Below are 21242 nucleotides of genomic sequence, written 5' to 3' on the forward strand. Positions count from 1 at the left end.
GCCTTGCCCCGGGTTAGGAGGCGCAAATTACTTGCCTTGCCCCGGGTGCTGACAACCCATGCTACGCCACTGCAGCAACATAAACCCCACCGTGTGGGAATCCCTTGCAGATGACCGACCGCAGTGCCTGGAGACAGACAGTCAGGTTGTGCATCCATAGCAGTGACCACAGGAGGAATGACCGCTGGGAGGAGGGCAGAGAGAAGAAACGCCATGGGGCACCTGCAGCAGTTAACAGGTGCCAGATGCCTTCACCTACTCCAGCTGCAACAAAACATCTCCCTACCCTATTGTTCTCTACGGCCACAGCAGGCGCTGTAACTCTCCAACAGTCTGATTTCGCCCCCCAAGGCGCCCTTCTGCATTGTCTCCCGAGACAGATGGGTGCCAGCAATTAACTCTCTTTCCCTTCTCCTCTTTTGTCAGGCCACCTTGTCTTGGAACGATGGTGGCTTTGGCTGTTTCGACGCCGCCGTCTGCGCTGAGTTGTTCAGCACAGAGAAGAAACTCTGGGATGGAACATTCCCTTGGCAAAATGACATCCACGTGGCTGGCGGAGGGAGGGGGGGGGAGAGAGGGAGGTGGCGAAGCGGGGGGGGGCGGGAGAGAGAGAGAGACAGGCAGGGAAAGAGACACACATGAGACATCATTGGGCAGAGAGAAGCCTCCTTGTTGTGTCTCCCCGAAGCACGTTCCAGGTAAGCCGCCCGGCTCGCTCCCTTTGGAGAGACCGGAGCAGATTTTTAAAAGGGGTGGGGTGGGGATATCAGCAAGCGGCTCGGTCCTTTTTGCCACGGGAGAAAGCGCCTTGTGTGCTTTTTGGACCTTTCGGAAAGCTCAAGGAGGAAGGAAGAGGGTGAGAGAGGTTTGCAAAACCATGAACCTGGTTTGCGCATCTCCTTTGCGCGAAGAGCGCTCTCACGGTCCTGTCCTGGGATTCCCGGTTTGGAACCGGTTTGGGGGGGGGGGCAGGATTGGGGGCAGAAGGTGACCTGGGCGTATGAGCCCTTCTGGATCCATCTGGTCCGGAGTCATGGTTTCTCAAATGCCCCGTGGGAGGAGCGCAACAGCAGGACTCTGGTCTCCACTGGCGAGTCCTTGCTGCCTCCGTCCGTGGCGAGGGAAGGAAGGAATCGTGGCGAACAGCTGCTGCCAGTCCAAGTCGAGCATCTTGGGCTGGATGGACCAATGGTCTGCTCCAGTATAAAGGCAGGGTTCCTAAATTCAGGATGAAAGCGTGTCATGATTCCTGCACTTCAGGGGCTGGACTAGATGATCCTTGGGGTCTCTTCCAGCTCTAGGTTTCTATGTGCTGCGGAAATCCCAGGCTTACTTGCCGGCAACATCCGTCCGCGTGAGGTTTGGGAATGGGGGTGCTTTGAAACAAACCAGCTCTGCTCCAACTTGAAAGGCCCCTGCCCGCAAAGAGCTTCCAATCAGAAAGTCAACACAACAGAGACTCCAGAGGAAAGAGATAAATTTGAGCGGGGGGGTGGGGAGATCTGCATTTATTTACACACACTCCTGTTTCAGTTACAACTCACTTTTGCTTTTTGCTGCCTTTCATTTATACATACCTCGTCATTTACAGCTGTGAAAGAATCTGTGTTGCAGATATAAAGATTAGCTGGGTTGATTTTTTGGAAAATTAGGAGGCGGGATGCTTTGGGTTGTACCCAGTGCCGGCCCTACTCAGAGTAGACTTGTTGAAGTTAATGGGCGCGGCTCACCTCGATTTCTGAATTTCGCTGGGTCTGCTCTGAGCAGAGTTTAGAAGCGATCATTATTTTCATTATAAACACGATTGTGGCTCCGGGTCCCTGCAGCTGTTGGCTTACGGCAGAGATCCACTAAATCTCTTTCGGTGCAGCTGTGGGGCTGGCAAAGGGGGCCCAAAACAGTAGGCGGAGCCAGAGCCGACAAGAGGCGGAGCCAAATGATTTTAGCTTTGTCCCCATCCTTTTGCAAGGGGCACCACTGAGACGAAGGAAAAAGAGGAGGTTAACTGGCAGGGAGGGGCACCCCTTGGACTGGTTGTAAGGGGGCTGGCCATGGGGGGGGCTAGTGAGTCTGTGCCCCGTTTGCCCCCATGGACCAGACTCCATTGCCGGAATATGGCTCCCCAGACCCGCACGTCTGAAGGGATTTTCCAGCCTGAAAGCACCACAGTTCTCTTCCGTTTCCCCAGTTGTTCATTCATTCATTTTTATTTTTAAAAGGCGGACAGCTAATATGATGCTGCCGGCTCCGTCTGCCAAGATCCAGGTGGCTTCCAGTCTTCGTGGGAAGCTTTTCGCGACATTTGGGAGAAGAGGGGGTGAGTTTGCGCTTCAGCTGCAAATGCTAACCGGCTTTTTTTAAAAGCACGGCGAGACCCACAGCAGACAATGGTAAGTTAACTCCGACTTCACCACCCCACGCCCCTCTCCCTGCAGAAACACACACACACGCAAAACCCCCCGCGCAAACTCCCGCGTACTTAAATGGATGTTTCCTGCCAGATCGGAGAAATAAACGATGACTTCGGAAGGGAGGCTTGCACACATTTGGGGAATTCATCCGCCCCCTCGTCGGAATAGGCTGAGCTTAGCGGGTGGGATGAGGTGTCACATGCGTAATGAGTAGCAAAAGCAGCTTTGGGGAGGAGGATCTGGAATGGGAAAGCTCTGCGGGGAGGGAGGCTTGACCCTTCGCCGCCCACCGCTTCTCAGTCTCAAATCGCGTTGGCGGGCCAGCCATTGGGGTCTCCTGGGCCCAGACTCGAGAAGCAATGGCTACTGGTGGGAGAGAGACTCCATCCTTCTGGAGAGGCAGTGTGGTGTAGTGGTTAGAGCCCTGGGAGTCTTGGGCTCAAATCCCCACTTTGCCTACCCAACTCTGTGGCAATGTTGTTCAGCCTCAGATCCCCATGTCCTTTTGGACTATTTGCAAATAAATATTTTTATTGCTCCCAGGAGCTCAAAGTGGGGCATGTGGTTCTGTGCCTCCTCAGTTAATTCCCAGAGACTGGCCCAAGGTCACCCAGCAAGCTTCGTAGCTGAGTGGGGGATTCAGAGCCTGGTCTCCCAGGTCTTAGTGCGACACTCTAACCACTACACCACCGCTGCCTCTCTACACTGGTACACTCCAGCCTTCTCCAACCTCCAGATTATGTTGGACTACAACTCCCAGCAGTCCCAGCTGACAGGCGTGGCCCAAGGGTCACAGGTGATGGGAGTTGTAGTCCAGGAAGACTCCAGGGTCATCGTGACAAACCCCTGCTACTGGTCTGCAATGGGCAATGGGCAGCACACAGTGGCGTAGTGTGGGGGGTGCAGGGGGGGCTGGCCGCACCGGGCGCAACATCTGGGGGGGCGCGCTCGCGCTCGCAGCTCTCTGCCCCTACCTGGCTCACTCACTCTCTCTCACTGCAGTGCTGGCTGTGCGAATCCGATCCGAGCAGCCCACTGTGGAGGGGAGGGTGCCAGGCGTGCGGTGCAGTGCGGAGAGAGAGCGAGGGACTATCTGGGGGAGGGACAGTGCAGCGGGGGTGGGGCGCAAATTACTTGCCTTGCCCCAGGTTAGGGGGCGCAAATTACTTGCCTTGCCCCGGGTGCTGACAACCCACGCTACGCCACTGGCACCACAGAATGAGGGAGATTTCTTAAACGATACAGAGCAATGGAAAACACTCGCAGCCAAAGGGAACCTTGGCACCTGGAAACATGCGGAAATTCCCATGCTCGATGCAAGGCCGGCGAAGAATTAGCTCTGAGAAGCTGGGCTTCAGCTCAGCACAGTTGAAAACTCTTTTTCCTCCATGAGGTCTAGAACCTTGCAAGCTCTTGCTCAACTTGAGACAGCTTTAAAATCCCCTTTTTCCTCAATGAGGCCTGGAAGCCTAGAACCCAAACATTCCAGATTCTGTTTTGGAAAGGAGACCAAGGAATTTGGAAGCCCCAAATCTGGAGAGAGCTTCAGATGAGGAGAATTTCAGAAGCCGTCCTATTACTTTGGTGGGCTCAATGCAGATCTGTGCATCTCTCCTCAGTCCCATTTAAGTCTCGCACTTTTGCAGGCTCTCTCTGCTTTGCTGGGAGAGGGCAGGGACCCTGGCCAAAGTGGGGCCATCAGGAGATTGGTTTTGGCAGAAAGCATCTCATATTTCCCCCGCGCGAAGCTCCAGACACCTTGTTCCTTCAGTCTCTGGCCTGTATGTGATCGCATTAGCCTGATTAAGTTTCTCCGCTAGGCTGAGGACACTTGCTGGCAGCTATTCGTCGCCGTCAGATAGGTTATTTCCCCCGCCTCCTGCCATTCAGGGAACGAGGCCCTTTGCACAACCGCTTTGCCTCTCTTGCGTCCGTTCACAGCACGGCGCTGTTGTTGTTATTTAGTCATTTAGTCGTGTCCACCTCTTCATGACCCCCTGGACCAGAGCACGCCAGGCACTCCTGTCTTCCACTGCCTCCCGCAGTTCAGTCAAACTCATGCTGGTAGCTGCTTTTGAATTCTGGTGCTGGAGGAGACTCTTGAGAGTCCCATGGACTGCAAGAAGATCAAACCTCTCCATTCTGAAGGAAACCAGCCCTGAGTGCTCACTGGAAGGACAGATCCTGAAGCTGAGGCTCCAAGACTTTGGCCACCTCATGAGAAGAGAAGACTCCCTGGAAGAGACCCTGATGTTGGGAAAGATGGAGGGCACAAGGAGAAGGGGACGACGGAAGACGAGATGGTGGGACAGTGTTCTTGAGGCTACCAGCATGAGTTTGACCAAACTGCGGGAGGCAGTGGAAGACAGGAGGGCCTGGCGTGCTCTGGTCCATGGGGTCACCAAGAGGCGGACATGACTAAACAACAACAACGTGTGTCCTGTCCTCCCAAAAAAAGCACTGGATATTCAAAAGCATTGGCTATTCTCCTAGAGTTCTCCACGACATATTGTTGTGAGCAGGGATTTTCAACTCTGACAAATACAAAAGGTCAGAAAAGACAAAGGCTTCTTTGTGTTGACGAGGAGATGAGAGTTTCTCTCTCAAATTAGACCTCATGCAAATGAGATTACTCGGCCAAAGCAAGCTCACACCTCTCATTGAGCTTGCAATACATGCTGAAGAGGCTCATTTATAACTACGTTTTGCAAATGATTCATGCTTTTATGTAGCTGTGCTGTTTTATACTTTCTGCATGCCCCACGATCATATTATTAAGTTGTTGTGTTCTGCGTTATAAATCAAGCCATGTTGCGAGTTGTTTCTTTTTGTTTTCCAAGGTTTTTCTTATCAATAATAATAATAATAATAATTAAAAAATCAATTTGGCGCCAGCAAACTTTTGTTCTGAAAGAGAAAAGAAGTTTGACAGCCACTGCTGCAAAGTGCCGTTTTTGCAAATCTAATGAAGCGAAATGTTTGGGAGATTCGGGACAGGCAAAATGAAGTACTGGGGGAACAGTTAAACCAGAGGTCAGCAAACTTTTTCAGCAGGGGGCCGGTCCACTGTCCATCAGACCTTGTGGGGGGCCAGACTATATTTTGAAAATAAATGAGCGAATTCCTATGCCCCACAAATAATCCAGAGATGCATTTTAAATAAAAGGACACATTCTACTCATGTAAAAACACGCTGATTCCCAGACCGTCCATGGGCCAGATTTAGAAGGCGATTGGGCCGGATCCGGGCGCCGGGCCTTAGTTTGCCTACCCATGAGTTAAACCATGGGATCCACTCCCAAAATTGATGCTCAGCAGCCTGAACAACCTTAGAAAGGGTTAGAGAAATTCGTGGAGTGGGTGACTTTCTATGGCTGCTAGCCATCAGCGCTGTCTCCTGCCTTCAGGATCAGGAGCAAGAAGACGTTGTTGTTGTTGTTGTTTAGTTGTTTAGTCGTGTTGGCCTCTTCGTGACCCCCTGGACCAGAGCATGCCAGGCACTCCTGTCTTCCACTGCCTCCCGCAGTTTGGTCAAACTTATGCTGGTAGCTTCGAGAACACTGTCCCACCATCTCGTCCTCTGTCGTCCCCTTCTCCTTGTGCCCTCCATCTTTCCCAACATCAGGGTCTTTTCCAGGGAGTCTTCTCTTCTCCTGAGGTGGCCAAAGTTTTGGAGCCTCAGCTTCAGGATCTGGCCTTCCAGGGAGCACTCAGGGCTGATTTCCTTAAGAATGGAGAGGTTTGATCTTCTTGCAGTCCATGGGACTCTCAAGAGTCTCCTCCAGCACCAGAATTCAAAAGCATCCATTCTTCGGCGATCAGCCTACTTTATGGTCCAGCTCTCACTTCCATACATCACTACTGGGAAAACCAGAGCTTTAACTATACGGACCTTTCTTGGCAAGGTGATACTGGATACCAATTGCTCAGAAACCCAAGTGGGGAGAGGAGCCTGGTCAACTCAGCTCCTGCGTTGGGTGCTTTCAACAGCCATCTGGTTGGCCACTGGGAGAGTCGGACGCCGCCCTTTGGCCTGATCCGGCAGAGCTTTTCCTACATTTTAAGCAGCAAACAAGGAGAGGGGCTGGAAGCGGCTCATCTGGGGCCGACGTATCCTTTGGGGTTCAGGATCTGCCCCAGAGGTTTCTCGTTCTTTCCTAAAAACGTGGGAATAACCTGCTGTTCTCCCAGGGGCCCAACCAGATGCCCTCAGGGAAACCCGCAATCAGGATTCGAACTCAAGATCAACTCTCCTCTCCTGCAGTTTCTAGCAACCAGGATGCAGAAACTGTGGAGCTAGAGCACAGCCATCACGAATGGTAGTCATATTATTATTATTATTATTATTATTATTATTATTATTATTATTCATTATTTTTTACTAACAACCAAAACCCAACAGTGAAACCCCCAAGGCACTTGATACATTGAGTATACATAATCAATAATAACATATTCAAATCGACCGTATGTACAATTCCATATACATTAACACTCCTCGCTCCTCAATTATTTAACTTTTAACATTTTAATTGCCCCAAATTGTTCAACCCTACCCAAATAATTCAACATCTTCTCAAGCCAATCCTCCTCTTTCTCACTGACCTTAAACCCTTTCATTCTGTGTATCTTCACAGTTAGATATTCTAAAACTATAATATTTTCCAGTTTTCCCCTCCATTGGTTCAGCCCTCCATTGGGGTTCTTCAGCATTTTTCCAGTTACTCGCTATAACCTGTCTGGCTGCAATTACCATCAGTTTTACCCATTTACATTCCTCTTTTGTTTTTAACTCAGTGCTACTCGGGCGAATAAAAACCATTAATTGAGATATTTCTATCTTCCTACCCACAATTCCCGATATTTCTATACCAATCTGTTTCCAAAATTCATTAACTAACGGACAATCCCACCACATATGAATGGTAGCCATGAATAGCCCTTTCCCTCTCCGTGAATTTGTCCTTTAAAGCCATCCAGCTTGTTGGTCATCACTGCGTCTTGTGGGAAGGAGTTCCACAGTCTTTAACTCTGAGCTGCATGCTGAAACCTGTTTCCCCCCCACCTGTCCTGACTCTTCCAACTTTCAGCTTCCTGAGATGCCTGCAAGTTCTGACGGGTTCCCCCCCCCCCCCCAGGAGAAAGACAAAGGTTTCATTTTACTCATTCATTCATTCATTCATTCATCTCTATACATTTTTTTCCCAGTTTTAGATTTTTTTTTTTACAGACATACAAATCGAATAACTTCCCAATAAACACACACATATATACACAGAGAGAAAGAGGCCATTCCATTCACCCCCTTTGAGGTTTCTTCTAATGCTAATTTTTAACACTGCATTCCATACATTATTCCATTTATTAGTTACTCCCCTGGTTTTTACCTTAATCCTGCTAACGAACCTAATTGTGTACATTTTTTTAAAAAAATATAACTTTATTGAATAATACAAATTTCCAGATATATCTGCAAAAACACAATTATTTACATATTTGCCAAACATAAAGAAGATAGAAAAGAAGAAAAAACGGGGGGGGGGGGGAGAAGAAAAAAAGGAAAATGCTGTTTTCCATAAACAGTAATTCCAGAATTACACTTACATACATTATAAAATAAAAATCTTAATTAAAATATCTTAAAAGACTTCCACCGCCTAAACCACACTTCTTTTGTTATTTAATTCTCCTTTATCTCTGTTCTTCACTTCCAGCCCTTTAGATCCCTTAGGATCTTCCAAAATTTGTGGAATACTGTATTTGAATTAAAAAAAAAATTGTACACAGTACAAAAATACTACAAAAATACTGTGTACAATTTTTTTTATTCAGATACAGCATTCCACAAATTTTCGCCAATCGCCCTGAACCGACTCAAACCTTATAGCCACAGGCTGAAGAAAACAGGAGATGATTTCGCCTTCCGCCATCCTCTGGTCTCAGAGGGGAAGGACAGGATTTTGAGCAGCCTTGCAGGAAGCGCTGTCGCCTGTCCCAAAATGTCCGCGTCCTTTTCCAAACCCACCTCGGCCTGCACCTTATGCCTTTCTCTCTCTCGGCCTTTTTTTTTGCTTATAAATCATCTTTGATCCCTCCCTTTTAATGCATCTTCTGGAGTCGTGCCAAGGGGACACTTAGAATAAATTGAGTTCTGGTTCCCTGGCAGAGACGGCGAGGCTGTGTTGTGCTCCGCCAGTCAGGGACGTGGAAGGCCTTCCAGAGTGAAGAAGGGATGGCTGCAAGATGCTCTGTGGATCCCATTAACAATAGAGATTTACAGTATTTTTCGCTCTATTGTTGTTGTTTAGTTGTTTAGTCGTGTCCGCCTCTTCATGACTCCATGGACCAGAGCACGCCAGGTACTCCTGTCTTCCACGGCCTCTCACAGTTTGGTCAAACTCATGCTGGTAGCTTCGAGAACCCTGTCCCACCATCCCGTCCTCTGACGTCCCCTTCTCCTTGTGCCCTCCATCTTTCCCAACATCAGGGTCTTTTCCAGGGAGTCTTCTCTTCTCATGAGGTGGCCAAAGTCTTGGAGCCTCAGCTTCAGGATCTGTCCTTCCAGTGAGCACACAGGGCTGATTTCCTTAAGAATGGAGAGGTTGGATCTTCTTGCAGTCCTTGGGACTCTCAAGAGTTTCCTCCAGCACCAGAATTCAAAAGCATCCATTCTCTGGCGATCAGCCTTCTTGATGGTCCAGCTCTCACTTCCATACATCACTACTGGGAAAACCATAGCTTTTACTATACGGACCTTTGTTGGCAAGGTGATGTCTCTACTTTTTAAGATGCTGTCTTCGCTCTATAGGATGCACTTTTTCCCCTCTAAAAATTAAGGGGGAATGTGTGTGCGTCCTATGGAGCAAATGCAGGCTCCTTGGCTTCAGCGAAAGCAACACGAAGCCTCCAAAGCGCAGAGGGAGCGCTCCCTCCGCGCTCTGGAGGCTTCGCGTTGCTTTCGCTGAAGCCTGGAGAGCGAGAGGGGTCGGTGCATACCAACCCCTGTCGTGCTCCAGGGTTCAGGGATAGCCGCCTGAAGCCTTCGGAGCCCAGTGTGAGTTCCTGCCGCGTTCCGGAGGCTTCAGGTTCCTTTTGCTGAAGCCGGGAAAGCAAGACTCTCCTGGCTTCAGCAAAAGGAACCCGAAGCCTCCGGAGCGCAGCGGGAACTCCCGCCACGCTCCTGAGGCTTCGGGTTGCCTTCACTGAAGCCTGGGGAGCAAGAGGATTCGGTGCTTCCAAGGTAGCCGCCTGAAGCCTCCGGAGCGCAGCAGGAACTCTCACTGCACCCCAGAGGCTTCGGGTTGCCTTCACTGAACGCATCTTGTTTTAGAGGGGGAGAACAAGGGGGGGGAATCTTCCCCTCTCTGCGCAGCGCCCCTTCAGCGAAGTGGCAGGAGAAATGGAAGGGACTCCATTTCTCCTGCTGCTTCGCTGAAGGGGCACTGAGCAGAGAGGGTGAGAATTTTTTTTTCTTGTTCTCCCCCTCTAAAACAAGGTGCATCCTATGGTCAGGTGCGTCCTATAGAGCAAAAAATACAGTAGATCGGATTTGCCCGTGCCCCAGGGCATTCTGGGAGCGGCGGCCCTGTCCTAAGGACGTAAGGCGACTGTAATGGTTCTAGGGGTTGCTCGTATGTAAGCTTGTCCCAACCTCTGGTTGGGTTGCCTGAGTGAACCTTTCCTGTCCGGGCAGCCACTCGCCCGTGACTGTCTCAATCGCTGGCAGAATCCATCAGTGGGTGTTTCTTAAACTTCTTCCAGCAAAGAAGCTCTTTGACGCCAAGTCTTCGCCTACTCTCCCTGCGCGAAAGCCTTCTGCGCAAGGAGGGCGTAGGCAGCGGAGGACCCTTCCTCTCCCCGCTGGTCCCCGGCAAGGAATCATGGGACCGCCTCGCCAATTCCGCCATCTGCCCCCCTTCTCCACTGGAGCTACGCTGATTCTCTCCCCCAGAAGATGGGCTGCCTCTCCCACTCCCGGGACGCTCTCTGGGATCCCTTTGGAGCTTGCTCTCTCCCTCGGAGACTGATGGCAGTTCCCTGACAGCGACCTTGCTGAATCAGGCCACGGACTCATCCTCCGTGGTCAATGGGGAAGCCCGAACGCAGGACCTGAGTGTTGCCACACCCTGGACCTCTCTTGGGGGGGCACATGAAAAAGGGACTTAGATGGTGATCTCAGGGTCCGGGTAAGGTTCATATGGAGAGAGGCCGTCCTTGAGGAGTTGTGGTTCTGGGCCATTTAAGGCTTCGAAACCAGCGCTTTCAATTGGGCCCGGAAACTGTTTGGCAGCCGGTGCGGTCAGACCAGGATTGGTGTCATATGCTCAAACCATCTTGCCCCACTGAGCAACCTGGCCATTGAATTCTGCACCAGCTGAAGTTTCTGGTCAGTCACTTTTCTTGCACATAGCCAAAGGCTGCCGCAATGTACAGTGGTGCCTCGCAAGACGAAATTAATTCGTTCCGTGAGTTTTTTCATCTTGCGAAGCACCACTGCAGTTAAACACTAACAACAGCGGGGAGGGGGGGGAGAAGCAGGGCAGCTGCTGCAGCTGGTACCTCAGACTCACCCGCGCGTTGTGGCCACCGCGCGACGCAGCTGCTGGAGGGCGGCGGGGCTCAGGAGCGCGACTCCGGCTGCAACGCTGGCTGCTGGCGGCAACGGCTCTCTCAGAGGAGCGCGCGAGGGCGGTGGGCAGCGGCGCGAGGCAGCCGGAAGGTCGGCCATCAGCCGGAAGGTGGGAGGGAGCCAGAGGAGTCGGCAGCCGGAAGGTGGGAGGGAGCCAGAGAAGCGGGGAAGCGAGCGTGCGTGCGTGCAGTGACCGTCACCATGACAGGAGAGGCAGGGCCGTTTCGTCTAGCGAAGCAAGCCCTTAGGAAAATCCGTCTTGCGAAGCACCTCAGAAAACGAAAAACCCTTTCGTCTAGCGAGTTTTTCGTCTTCCGAGGCATTCGTCTTTCGGGGTACCACTGCACACAAAATCATTCAACAATTAAAAGAAAATATACTGGATTGATCCAAAAAACTTAAACATTTATATTATCAAGACATTACCTACTCCAAACAGAGCTATAAAAGTACCTTTAATATACAAATTAAGACATTAAACAATAAAACTTATAAGCTAAAATTATCACATGGCCACTAATATATTTAAAAAATGTTAATTCAGGCAATGTGCAATTATATTCAGAGTTTGGTGATAAAGATAGAATATAGTTTGATGCAGGTAGGGTCAAATAAATTCATCTCCTTTACAGTTGGTGGCTACCTTGGCTATATAATTTGCTCTAATTTTCCTAGCAGCAGTTGCAAAAAGTGCTACCCGCCAGGTCACATACTTATCTGTGTCTGCAAGGAGATATAAAATCATGTCAGAGGGGTTCTGGCCAGGGGACCTAGGTGCTAAAAATCTTTCTCTTGCTTCATTATATATATAAAGATAGATATAGATTTTAAAATACAAAATTATAAAACATACCACATGAATTATCACAAATACATTCTTATTGGACTTCCATCAGCACCTCTGATAATCCTCCGTCTTATTCACTTCTTACGCATTTCCTAACTTAATATTGCCTTTCCATTTTTAACATATCCCATCTCCTTCATTTTTGCAATATTTCTAATATTATTCCTCACAGAGCTTCTTGCAAACCTACAAACGTTGTCTGGTCATCGCAAATACTTTTCAAATAATCCGTAAATTTACTCCAGTCCTTGGAAAACTTCTGGTCCCGCTGGTTTCGGATCCTTCCCGTTAGTTTATCAAGTTCCGCATATTCCATTAATTTCATCCTCCATTCTTCCATCGTTGCTAATTCTTCTTGCTTCCATTTTTGGGCCAATAGTATTCTTGCTGCTGTTACTGCATATAGAAAAAGCTTACATTCCTTTTTATTTATATTGTTTCCAACAATACCCAAGAGAAATGCTTCTGGTTTCTTTATCAATGTATATTTCAACATTTTTTTCAATTCATTATATATCATCTCCCAGAAGCTTTTCACCTTTTTACATTCCCACCACATGTGATATAATGTTCCCTCTTTTTCCTTACATTTCCAACATTTGTTACTTACTTTATACATCTTTGCTAACTTTACTGGTGTAATGTACCATCTATACATCATTTTCATCACATTTTCTTTTAGCGCATTACATGCAGTAAATTTTAAACCTTCTTTCCATAATTCTTGCTTCATTATATAAGGGGCAGCGCAAGATATAATGCATAAGGTCCTCTACTTCAGGAAATCCCCTAATGTAAACACGTTTGTTGTTGGTGTGCCTCTGGCTGAAGTTTCTGAACTGTCTCCAGAGGCAGCTAAACGTGAGTTCATGTGTCACAGCGAGAAATGGGAGGAAGGATCTTATTCCCCATCAATTTTCTCCACATCTGTAGCGGCACATGTTCCTCATCGCCAGCTTCAAAGATTTGTTGTCTTTTTCGAAAGGCACAGGGGAATTTGCAACTGCGGGCCGTGGCTAATTTCGGCCTCGGCGGGTTATGCGAGTCCTTTGAGCTAAATGCCACGTTTAATGAGGATCTAACTATATGAAACGATGATTCACCTCAAATTAGGTTCCGCCTGCAGTACAGTACTTTTTCTGTTTGTTTCCAAAAGGGGCGGGCGCAGATAAAAAGCATATAAACGGAAATCGGGCGCATTCGGGGGAACTTAAGAAAAGAGTCGGGTGCCTTTGGAGGACAGTTCTTCCTCGCACAACTATATGTAAGTAAAATCGCACAGATTCTTTATAAAAAGAGATTGCAAAGTGGGCGTGAGTATGGTTTAGGGCTGGGGGGAGGGGAGAGAAAGAAATTCTATGCAGTTCGCATTTTAACGCAAACCTTTCCTCGTACGCCGTTCCTGAGATAATCTGAGAAACCGATATCCTTTGAAACTCACACCAGGGCAGTTCTTCAGTGAAAATAGGTGTGCAACAATACACATTTTAAGGGTTAGTGTGCATTAAAATGCATATATATATACATATATATATATATATATATATACACACACACAGTGGTACCTCGGCTTAAGTACTTAATTCGTTCCAGAGGTCCGTTCTTAACCTGAAACTTCTTAACCTGAGGCACCACTTTAGCTAATGGGGCCTCCTGCTGCCACCGCGCCACCAGAGCACGATTTCTGTTCTCATCCTGAAGCAAAGTTCTTAACCCGAGGTGCTATTTCTGGGTTAGCAGAGTCTGTAACCTGAAGCGTATGTAACCCGAGGTACCACTGTATACACACACACAGACACACACACAAACACACACAGTGGTACCTCTACTTACAAACGTGATCCGTTTTGGGGTACAGTTCACACCCTGAAAAGTCCCTAAGTAGAGCGTCGCTACTGTGCATGTGCAAAGCGCGTTCGCAACCTGAAAATCTGCAACAGGAAGCGAACGCAACCAGAGGTATGACTGTACATAGTTAAGCGTTTGGTGGTCCGTTTGGATGATCCCCTGGTTCCCCTTCCAAACCTGTGATCCGATGTGCGTCAGGTAGGATCTATAAGAGGAAGCCAGCCGAAGTAGTTCCTTTGAGTAGTTCCGGCTTTTTCCGGCTAGTTAAGTGCCACGATTTAACATATCCAAAGAAGTCGCTCTGTTGCCACAGGAACTATATCTGCAGGAGACTTTGTGGATATTTAAGTGATAATTAGAAAAATCTTAATAATTATTCCTAAAGGAAACAGCTTATAAGAAGTAAATAAGGAGGCCAGATAGAGGATAAAGGAAGTATTTTATTTGGTTGTTTGTATTGTTGTATGTTATGCTTAGTGTATGTTAGGGTGTATGTGAGGGTGGATTTCTGTATTGGGGGGGGGGGTTATGTTATGTTGTAAATAAAATTTCCAAAAAAACAACAAATGGGTGGGCTCTTCTGTTTGTGGGTTTCCCTAGCTGCCCACTGCGAGAACAGAATGGTGGACTAGATGCGCCACTGTGCAAGTTTGAAGTTGTTCGTTTTAAGCACACAAACTGACGTGGAAATGTGGTGAATGGAGGTGAAGACTGGGGAAAATTGAGAAGTCGGTCCCTGATCTGCAGGGTGGTGGAGAAGGGAAGGCAAACCCTCCCTCTGCCAGGACTCCAGACACCAAACCATTTCATTTATTTTCCTCTATTCATGTAATATCTTTCTTCGGTTGTGAGACCCAAGATGTACAGTGGTACCTTGGGTTACAGACGCTTCAGGTTACAGACGCTTCAGGTTACAGACTCCACTAACCCAGAAATAGTGCTTCAGGTTAAGAGCTTTGCTTCAGGATGAGAACAGAAATCGTGCGGTGGCAGCAGGAGGCCCCATTAGCTAAAGTGGTGCTTCAGGTTAAGAACAGTTTCAGGTTAAGAACGGACCTCCGGAACGAATTAAGGTCTTAACCCGAGGTACCACTGTACCTGAAAGTACTTAACATTTGCTCTCTTCTCATATAGAAGATTGGATCCCAAAGCCGACAGAATATGCAGAATTAGACGGTCCATCAGAAAAAATAAAGAATAAATCAAAACAGGAATTTGTTTCAAAATGGGAGGTTTTCAAAGGATATTTGAAATATAAATATTGTAGTTTAAATTTGGTTGCGGCATTCTAGGAACTTCAGTAGTAGTTGAAAGGCAGATATAAGAATTAAGATATATTAAGGAAAAGTTTAATGATGATAAAGTGTGTACTGGCAGTGTTATATGAAATTGACGGGAAGTTGGGTCTTTAGTGTGAAGACCAAGTTATGTTTTATCGTTTGTTAAGAAAATTATGGGTCTATGGTTATGCCTGTGTGAAATTTGGTATGTGTGTTTTCTCTTTTTGCTTTTCTTGCAATTAAAAAAAAAAAGAGGGGGGAAGAGAAAGTACTTAACATTTGCATTTTGCTCTTTGCGCAAAGCTCCAGGAGTGGCGCAAGGCAGCGCTCTATCTTTCCCCCGTCCTGGTCTAGTTTTCACAGCAATCCTGCCAGGAAAGTTAGGCTGAGAGACCAAAGTCACCCAGGGAGAGTTTTGAGGCCAGGAGGGGATTTGAAATCAAATCTGCCTAGTCTTAAGTCCGACTTTGCAAGCATGGCACCAGTGGCGTAGCGTGGGGGGTGCAGGGGGGGCCGGCCGCACCGGCCGCAACATCTGGGGGGGGCGCTCGCACTCGCAGCTCTCTGCCCCTACCTGGCTCACTCACTCTCTCTCAATGCAGTGCTGGCTGTGCGAATCCAATCCGAGCCGCCGGGTCGCCGCCCACTGTGGAGGGGAGGGTGCCAGGCGTGCGGTGCAGTGCGGAGAGAGAGCGAGGGACTGTCTGGGGGAGGGACAGTGCAGCGGGGGGGGGGGCGCAAATTACTTGCCTTGCCCCGGGTCCTGACAAGCCACGCTACGCCACTGCATGGCACCACCACAAGGCTCTTCAGGAGGGAGTTTTCAGATCTAGTCATCTAGTCCAGCCCCCTCCAATGCAGGAAAATCCCCCCCCTCACACACACACACACACACACACACACACACACTTTTTTCTTTCTGTGTCACACATAACACAGAGCTTCTCTCACATGTTCTCCCTGTTTCACACACACACCTCAAATTATTATTATTATTATTACAGTGGTACCTCGGGTTACATACGCTTCAGGTTACAAACTCCGCTAACCCAGAAATAATGCTTCAGGTTAAGAACTTTGCTTCAGGATGAGAACCGAAATCGTGCTCTGGCGGCCCGGCAGCAGCAGGAGGCCCCATTAGCTAAAGTGGTGCTTCAGGTTAAGAACAGTTTCAGGTTAAGAACAGACCTCCGGAACAAATTAAGTACTTAATCCGAGGTACCACTGTATTATTATACCTCACCCATCTGGCTGGGTTGCCAACAGCTACCAACATATATAACTACATAATATCACATTAAATTTCTTTTTAAAAAATCTTCCAGATACAGGGCTGCCTGCAGATGTCTTCTAAAAATTGTGTAGTTCTTTATTTCCTTAACATGTGATGGGAGGGTGTTCCACAGGGCAGGTGCCACCACTGACAAGGCCCTCTGCCTGGTTCCCTGTAACCTCACTTTTCGCAGTGAGGGAACTGCCAGAAGGCCCTTGGAGGAGGACATGTCTCCACATGATCAGGGAGCTGTGCTTTCTCTCTTTCCAACCCTCTCCCTCTAACCGCAAGGCTCTCTTGCTGTCATTACTATCTTCAGGAAAACAAGCAAGATGGAGGCTTCCCCCGGGACAAAATGGCGGCCCCTGCTGCTGCTGCTCCTCGCCGCCATCCCAGCCACCTTCTTGACGGGATCCAGGCACACCTGCCCTTCGCGGTGCAGGTGCTTGTCCCAGGACAAGGTTGTCTTCTGCAACGGCCGCAACCTGACGGCGGTACCGGGCCGGATCCCTCCGGATTCTGAGCTCCTGGACCTGAGCCAGAACGCCCTCCGCACCCTTCAGCAAGGCATGTTCTCCCGCTTGCAGGCTCTGAAAGAGCTGGACCTGAGCTACAATGCCCTCTCCAACATCGAGCCGGGCGCTTTCAACAGCCTGAAGAGGCTGATGACCCTCCGTCTGACGGGCAACAAGCTGAAGATGGTCCCCTCTGGCGTCTTCACGGGGCTTCCCAGCCTCGCTGTCCTGGACATCAGCGAGAACGAGATAGTCCTCTTCCAAGACCACAGCTTCAAGGACCTCTCTAGCCTACGGAAGCTGGAGGCCGGAGACAACCACTTGATCTTCGTCTCATCCCAGGCCTTCAGCGGCCTCCAGAGCTTGCGGCAACTCACTCTGGAGAAGTGCAACTTGACCGGCGTCCCGACAGAAGCCCTCTCGCATCTCCGCCATCTTGTGGAGCTGCGGCTCAAGGTCCTGAGCATCGGCTCCGTCCCGGAAAACGCCTTCCAAAAACTGCATCGTCTCAAGGTCCTTGAGATCCACCGGTGGCCTTCCTTGACAGCGCTGAGGCCTCACAGCCTCGCGGGCCTGAACCTCACCGCCTTGTCCATCACCCGGTGCAGTCTCCGCGAGGTGCCTTACAAAGCTATCCATCACTTGGTCCATCTCCGGTTCCTCGACCTCTCACACAACCCGATCTTGGTCCTCCGCGGGAAGAAGCTGGCCGAACTCTCCCGCCTTCAGGAGTTCCACCTCACGGACGGGCGGTTGGCCACCGTCCAGGCCCACGCCTTCCACGGCCTCGTCCACTTCCGCGTCCTCAACCTCTCGGGCAACGGCTTGCGGACGCTCGAGGAGGGCGCCTTCCACTCGGTGGGGAACCTAGAGGTCCTACGGCTGGACGAAAACCCCCTGGCTTGCGATTGCCGCCTCCTCTGGATTATTCGCAGGCAGCGGAGGCTGAACTTCGAGGCCCGGCAACCCGTCTGCTCCACCAACTCGACGGGCGAGGGGAAGGTCTTCCGCAAATTCTCCGACATCCTTCCCGGGCACATCACCTGCAGGAAGCCCACCATCGAGAAGGAGACCCCTCCTCAGAGACTGAGCGTGGAAGAGGGCGGCCGGGCGATGCTGACCTGCAAAGGCGACGGCGACCCGCCCCCCACCATCTCCTGGGTGTCTCCTCACAACGTCTCCCTGGACGCCAGCCGCAGAGGCCGGCTCGCCGTCCTTCCCAACGGCACGCTGAGGATCCACCATGCCTTCCCTCAAGATGGCGGGGCCTACCTCTGCGTGGCCCGCAATGCCGCCGGGAACGACACCATGTGGGCCCACCTCCGCGTCTTCAGCAACTTCTCCGTCAGGGTCAACGCCAGCGCGCTCAACGCCTCGAGCGCTGCCCTCCCATTCCTCCTTGACGTCGGCACCTTGGCGGGGATCCTGGCCATTGGGATCGTTCCCTTCCTCTGCTCAGTGGCCGTCTGCTTCGTCTTCATCTCCCTGTGGAACAAGGGCAGGGGGACCGCCAAGCACCACATCATCAACGCCGTACCCCGATATTCCCGGGGCTACAAGGCCGTAACGAACAGGCACAAAAGGGTGGCCCAGAAACCTAGATGAGATACCAGCTCAACGTCTGAAGGACACCATGTTGGTTCTCTTGGAATGCCAGTGCTTTACGAACCAAAGGAAGCCATTTTGATTTTCATAGTTTACACAGAATTTCTCCTGCTTCTTGGGCCCCAGGCAGTGTAAAGTTTGCCAAAGGAAGGTGTCGATTCCTTGCTCCCAGATAATTTTAGAACCAAGATGGGTGCTTTTTAGTCAGAGGCAGTGATAATTCTGAATCCCAGTGGCTGGAAACCACAGGAGGGGAGAGTTGGTCTTGTGTTTGAATCCGGGTATCCGGTTGGCCCCTGAGAGAATAGGATGCCGGACTAGATGGGCCAATGGTCTGATCCAGGAGGCTCTTATTATCATATGAGAATTATTATTACTTTTCTTAACCGCCTATGACCATAAGAACCCAGGGTGGTCGCGACAATTTGAACTGCGATATCAGAAACAAATGACAACAAATTATAATCACGAGGCTAGCGTGAGTCGTAACATTATCTACAGATGTATCAGGTGTCAAAGGGAAGGAGGGTAAGCCTTCCGCATACGGCGAAAACTGTCTAGTGAAGGTACCAGGCATGCATCTCTGTGGGGACGGAGCTTCATAGCTGAGGGGCCACCACAGAGAAGACCCTCCCCCAGGCTGCCACCCCTGAACCTCTGAGGGGGGAGTAAAAACGAAGGGGGCCTCCTCTGGCAAGCTGGCACCTAAGGGGCTTTGTAGGGAAGGCAGTGGGCCTAAGGCATTTAGGGCTAATAATAATAATAATAATAATAATAATAATAATAATATTTTATTATTATTACTTACCCAGCCACTCTGGGCGGCTTCCAACAAAATAGTAAAAATACAATAAAACCTCAGTCATTAAAAACTTCCCTGCACAGGGCTGCCTTCAGATGTCTTCTAAACGTCAGATAGTTGTTTATTTCCTTGACAACTGAAGGGAGGGCGTTCCACAGGGCGGGTGCCACCACCGAGAAGGCCCTCTGCCTGGTTCCCTGTAACCTCATTTCTCGCAGGGAGGGAACCTCCAGAAGGCCCTCAGAGCTGAACCTCAGTGTCCGGGCTGAACGATGGGGGTGGAGACGCTCCTTCAGGCCTTTGAGGCCATTTAGGGCTTTCAAGGTCAGCACCAACACTTTGAATTGTGCTCGGAAACGTATTGGGAGCCAATGTAGGTCTTTCAAGACCGGTGTTATGTGGTCTCGGTGGCCGCTCCCAGTCACCAGTCTAGCTGCCGCATTCTGGATTAGTTGTAGTTTCCGAGTCACCTTCAAAGGTAGCCCCACGTAGAGCGCATTGCAGTAGTCCAAGCGGGAGATAACTAGAGCATGCACCACTCTGGCGAGACATTCTGCAGGCAGGGAGGGTCTCATCCTGCGTACCAGATGGAGCTACCCTGGACACAGATTTGACCTGCGCCTCCATGGATAGCTGTGAGTCCAAAATGACTCCCAGGCTGCACACCTGGTCCTTCAGGGGCACAGTTACCCCATTCAAGACCAGGGAATCCCCACACCAGCCTGCCCCCTGTCCCCCCAAAACAGTACTTCTGTCTTGTCAGGATTCAGCCTTAATCTGTTAGCTGCCATCCATCCTCCAACCGCCTCCAGACACTCACACAGGACCTTCACCGCCTTCACTGGTTCTGATTTTAAAGAGAGGTAGAGCCCTTCAAACACTAAAGGGTCGTGAATTAGGCCTGAGTAATAAGAATACGGCACCTCAAAGAGGGAAGTTTAAGCAGCAGGTGGAAATGAAGAACTGGGAGCCCCCCCCCCCCTCAGGCTCAGAGCGGGCTTCCGGTTCTCCCCTCGCTCCTGTGCCTTGAACTTTCCCTCACCTGAGAGGAAACACTTGGGGTCACGTGGTGTGCCTGACGTCACAGGGTGCCCAGTGATTGACAGGTGGGCATTCACCTATCAAAGTGGCCCTGGTTGCAGAGGGCTTGCTCCCTATTTGACTCAAGCCTCTGGCCATAAACGGTCCCATTCCCGTACGTTGCATATTCCGATTAAAAGCAAACAAAGACTATATCTGTCGCCAAACCCGATAGCTCAGTGGTTGAGCATCTGCCTTGCATGCATAAGGTCTCTCCTGGGAGGGGGGTGTCCTAGGGCTTTTTATCTGCTGCTACCTCCCATCAAAGTTTGGCTGCCGGTGTTGGGGGGGGGGGTCCCTCAGAGGGCAGTGCCAAGGCCCCCGATCAACGCTGCAACGGGTTCCACGAAATCAAATCCACTCTCCTTCTTCTCTTGTACCTGAATCAGCCACCACTCACTTTTAATGCCAAACCGAGTGCCTTTCATTTTTTCGAAGTGAAATGGAGCCACCCCAAACAAGGCCATGTTTTCTCCAGGCTCAGGTGTCTCCCCAGGGATGTAAGAGTTATAGGTAAAGGTAAAGGGACCCCTGACCGTTAGGTCCAGTTGTGTCCGACTCTGGGGTTGCGGTGCTCATCTTGCTTTATTGGCCGAGGGAGCCGGTGTACAGCTTCTGGGTCATGTGGCCAGCAGGACTAAGCTGCTTCTAGCGAACCAGAGCAGCGCACGGAAACGCCGTTTACCTTCCCACCGGAGTGGTACCTATTTATCTACTTGCACTTTGATGTGCTTTCGATCTGCTAGGTTGGCAGGAGCAGGGACCGAGCAACGGGAGCTCACCCGTTGCGGGGATTCGAACCGCCAACCTTCTGATCGGCAAGTCCTAGGCTCTGTGGTTTAGACCACAGAGCCACCCGCGTCCCACATTATACCCAACTTGGTATAATGTAAGAGTTATACCAGGTTGCAAATGGATAACAACGAAAAAGGGCTCCTCCTCTGTCGCTTCC

General features: G+C 50.0%; 1 protein-coding gene across 1 annotated transcript; it reads left to right on the forward strand.

The window, feature by feature from the left end:
- Positions 1 to 612: 612 nt before the first annotated feature.
- LINGO4 (leucine rich repeat and Ig domain containing 4) lies at positions 613 to 19135 on the forward strand. Its single transcript, XM_083416603.1, has 4 exons — positions 613 to 698; positions 2220 to 2390; positions 13044 to 13151; positions 16608 to 19135. Coding segments are annotated over exons 3-4 (1803 nt in total). The 5' UTR covers positions 613 to 698; positions 2220 to 2390; positions 13044 to 13149; the 3' UTR covers positions 18409 to 19135.
- Positions 19136 to 21242: the final 2107 nt, after the last annotated feature.

This window comes from Podarcis tiliguerta (assembly GCF_965153285.1).
Source record: "Podarcis tiliguerta genome assembly, chromosome: 16".
Taxonomy (NCBI): Eukaryota; Metazoa; Chordata; class Lepidosauria; order Squamata; family Lacertidae; genus Podarcis; species Podarcis tiliguerta.